The sequence below is a fragment of the Echinops telfairi genome, unplaced genomic scaffold, assembly GCF_000313985.2.
Source record: "Echinops telfairi isolate 266 unplaced genomic scaffold, ASM31398v2 ScPeMD7_12;HRSCAF=54, whole genome shotgun sequence".
NCBI lineage: Eukaryota > Metazoa > Chordata > Mammalia > Afrosoricida > Tenrecidae > Echinops > Echinops telfairi.
Window position 1 is genome coordinate 4901903 of NW_022103909.1, and position 3170 is coordinate 4905072.

Sequence of the window (3170 nt, forward strand, 5' to 3'; positions counted from 1 at the left end):
TGTTTTGAAAATGATGACGGCAGCAAATGTACAAATGTGCTTGACACAATAGATCAGTGGTTCTCAACCTTCTTAATGCCGCAACCCTTTAATATAGTTCCTCATGTTGTGGTGACCCTGTATGTGGGCGTACTGGCATGTGGGCGGATCTGCCTGGAGACAGAGGTGAGGTGTGTCGGTTTCTAAGACCACTGGGAAAATGGTCTTAGGTGACCCCTGTGAAAGGGTAATTTTACCCCAAAGGGGTTGCGACCCCAAGATTGAGAACCTCTGCAATAGGTGTATGGATTGCAATGAACTGTACAAGCTCCCAATAAAATGATTAAAAAAAAAAAAAGACCCCAGATGCTATATCCTTTAATAGCTGGGCACTATCAGCTTTCCTCACCGCATTTGTTTATGCACCCATTTTGTCTTCAGTGATTGTGTTGGGAAGGTGAGTATCACACAGTGCCACATTATTAGAACAAAATGTCCTTGTGTTGAGGGAAGACTTAAGTAGAGGCCCAAAGTCCATCTGGTACCTTAGTGCGTTAACATATAAATATATATAAATATATAAACATATAAATATAATTCCCCTATATTTATATATTAATATATTTACATATCCTATGCCCTTGAATGTAAACGGAATTGAATATCAGCCAAGGCACCTAATTTTACCACAATGACTGCATGAAAAATGCGCTGAAAATGCGGCTTATACGCGGGCACATATGGTACATCCATGTCTATATTTATACCTCTATATCTAGCTTTTACCTCCTAGTTTTCCCTCTGTTTCCTTGTACTTTTCTTCTGCCCCACCAGCATGTTCACCCTTCTTTTGGCTCTTAGTAATTCCCCTCGGATACATTTCAATTGATCAAACACCGCCAATCTGCCCCGTCAATTTTAGATCCTTTGATGTTTCCCTGTCCCCTGAATTTGTTGGCTCACTGCTCCTTTTCCTCCACCTCCTCCTCTCCCATGCCGCCCCCCACCCACAACCGTTGGTCCTGTTGTTTTTCTCCTCGGGATTATTTATCCTGCCTATTTTATATAGGTAGACATATGATATAAATAAATAAAAAGGAAAAGCCTTTACATAGTTCTGTTAGATCTCTCAGGGGGAGAGATATACCTTGGTCTTTGGCTCCGCGTGAGAAAGAATTCACGCTGAAGCCTGGTTTGTGATCCAAGTGAGTTTTATGAGCGATAGGAGAAGTTTCAGGTTTACACAGGCCCCCACAGGGCTGCTTCCGAACATGCAGCCTGCCTGGAAACTGCTCGCAAAGTTACTCGGTCGACTCCGGGCTCCTGCCTTTTCAATTATTCTGTGGGGAGGCGTGGTGGACGACCCCTGGTCGACCCCATTGGCTGAATTGAATTCACCTGGCCTAGGTGGGGCAATCCAGGTGCAGCACCCACCCACAGGTACCTGGCGGGTAACCTGAACCTCTGAGCATGCGCAGTGTGCCACGCCTTTGTTTCCGTAGCTCGGACCAATGGGCGTAATGGACGCCCCAGCGCCTATGCTAGACTTCCTAACAGTTCCAGGTTTATCTGTCGACTTTCGTGAATATCTCTCAACCAGGTCAGGTGAGGTGCCAAGTACTGTGCCCCCCGCCTCCCCCCTAGTCAGAAGTCTATTTTTGGGATTCCTCAGGCACTTCTAACACTGCTCCCTTTGCTGATCTGTTATGGTGTTATCATGATTCGCTCCACGGGCAGGGTGTGTGTATGTGTGTAATATATATGTCACACAGGACTCTCTTCCTACCCTGTGTTTCCAGTGTTGTCCTCTGTAGTGCTATGGGCCAGTGAGGGGATGACATGTCTCGAGCTGGGGCCGGCCTTATGGTGTATTGGTCCTCTCTGTGTATTGACTGCCCTGAGCGTCACCTTCAAAGTTTGATGGGCCAGGATGAGGTCCACACTCTCTCTTTCCCTCTTAGTTTGTGTTCGTGTGGACAGGACAGACCGGTCTCTTCCCCCATCTGTATTTATAGTGCTGTCCTCTGTAGCACATTGGTCTAGGGAAGGGTCACCATAGCTTGGATGGGGGCATTCCCCGAGAAGTGTGATTATAAATGTTTTTGCATTTGGTAGAAAGTTCTCAGAAGTTTGGCTCATCAAGTGAGCTTGGCTGAAGGTATTCCACCCCCTACTTTTTTTATTTTGGGGACATTGAGAATCCTCTAGCTCCACCATCAGTAAAGCATAGGTTACACAGGAGGTCACTAGAACCTAAGTTCATAATGGCTCTGTTTCTAAGAGCCAGCCTCCCAACTACACTTAAATTTCTACTAATATTTGTCATAAGTGGCCATCAAGTATCTGTTGAAATAATCCAGTGATGAGAAACATATGTCTTCCTGATGTTACCCTTCCATTCTCTGAAATGCTTATTCATTGTTTTTTTTCTCCCTCATTCATTCAATATTTTTCAGGCACACATTGAGTTCTGTCTACGGTGTTAATTACTAAAATGTATTTCTTATGTTGAGCCTAGAATCTACCTCTTACTCAGCTGTCCCCTATTCTCACTGGTTTTGGCCCGTGAGGCATCAGTTGAATCTCTCTACCACATGATGACAGTTATTAAGTGCTTACTTTGTGTTGCATAAGGCATTAAAATACATTACTTGTTTTTGAAACATTTAATCCCTATACCATCCTGATGAGGAGAAATTGATGTATTTATATTTTAAATGCATTTGTGAATGAGGAATATAATCTAACTATGGGCTCATTAACTTTCTTTTTTCCAGTAGAGCAGCTGGTGGGTTTGAACCTATGGCCATTCAGCTAGGAGCTAAGTACTTTAACCACTAAACCAGCAGGGCTCCTTAAAACTATAAGTACACACTAACTTTCTTTTTAACGGTTTTATTGGCTCTTCATCCACATGTCATATGATTCAGTAATTCCATCATATCAAGAAGAGTTGTCCAATCATCACTACAATCAATTCTAGAACATTTTCTTCTTTCTTGTATCATGTAATTAAAAAAAAATGTGCCAAAATATGCCTAACAAATGCAATAACTCCTACGTGTATAACCCGGTGCAATAACTCCTATGTGTATAACCCGGTGCCATTGTTTGTATTCTTCCGGTTGCACAACCATTATTGAGATCCTTTTCCAAATTGTTCTGCCGTCATTACCATAAACTCAATGCCC

At 43.1% G+C, this 3170-nt stretch overlaps 1 protein-coding gene across 1 annotated transcript in view; it reads right to left on the bottom strand.

Annotated features, from left to right (window-relative positions):
• Nucleotides 1-732, bottom strand: part of LOC101653893 (lysozyme C, milk isozyme-like) — an 8485-nt gene extending 7753 nt beyond the window's left edge. The window contains exon 1 of the mRNA XM_004711488.3: nucleotides 657-732. Coding sequence (XP_004711545.3) covers nucleotides 657-732 — 76 coding nt within the window. The remainder of the gene's footprint in view (nucleotides 1-656) is intronic.
• Between the last annotated feature and the right edge of the window lie 2438 nt (nucleotides 733-3170).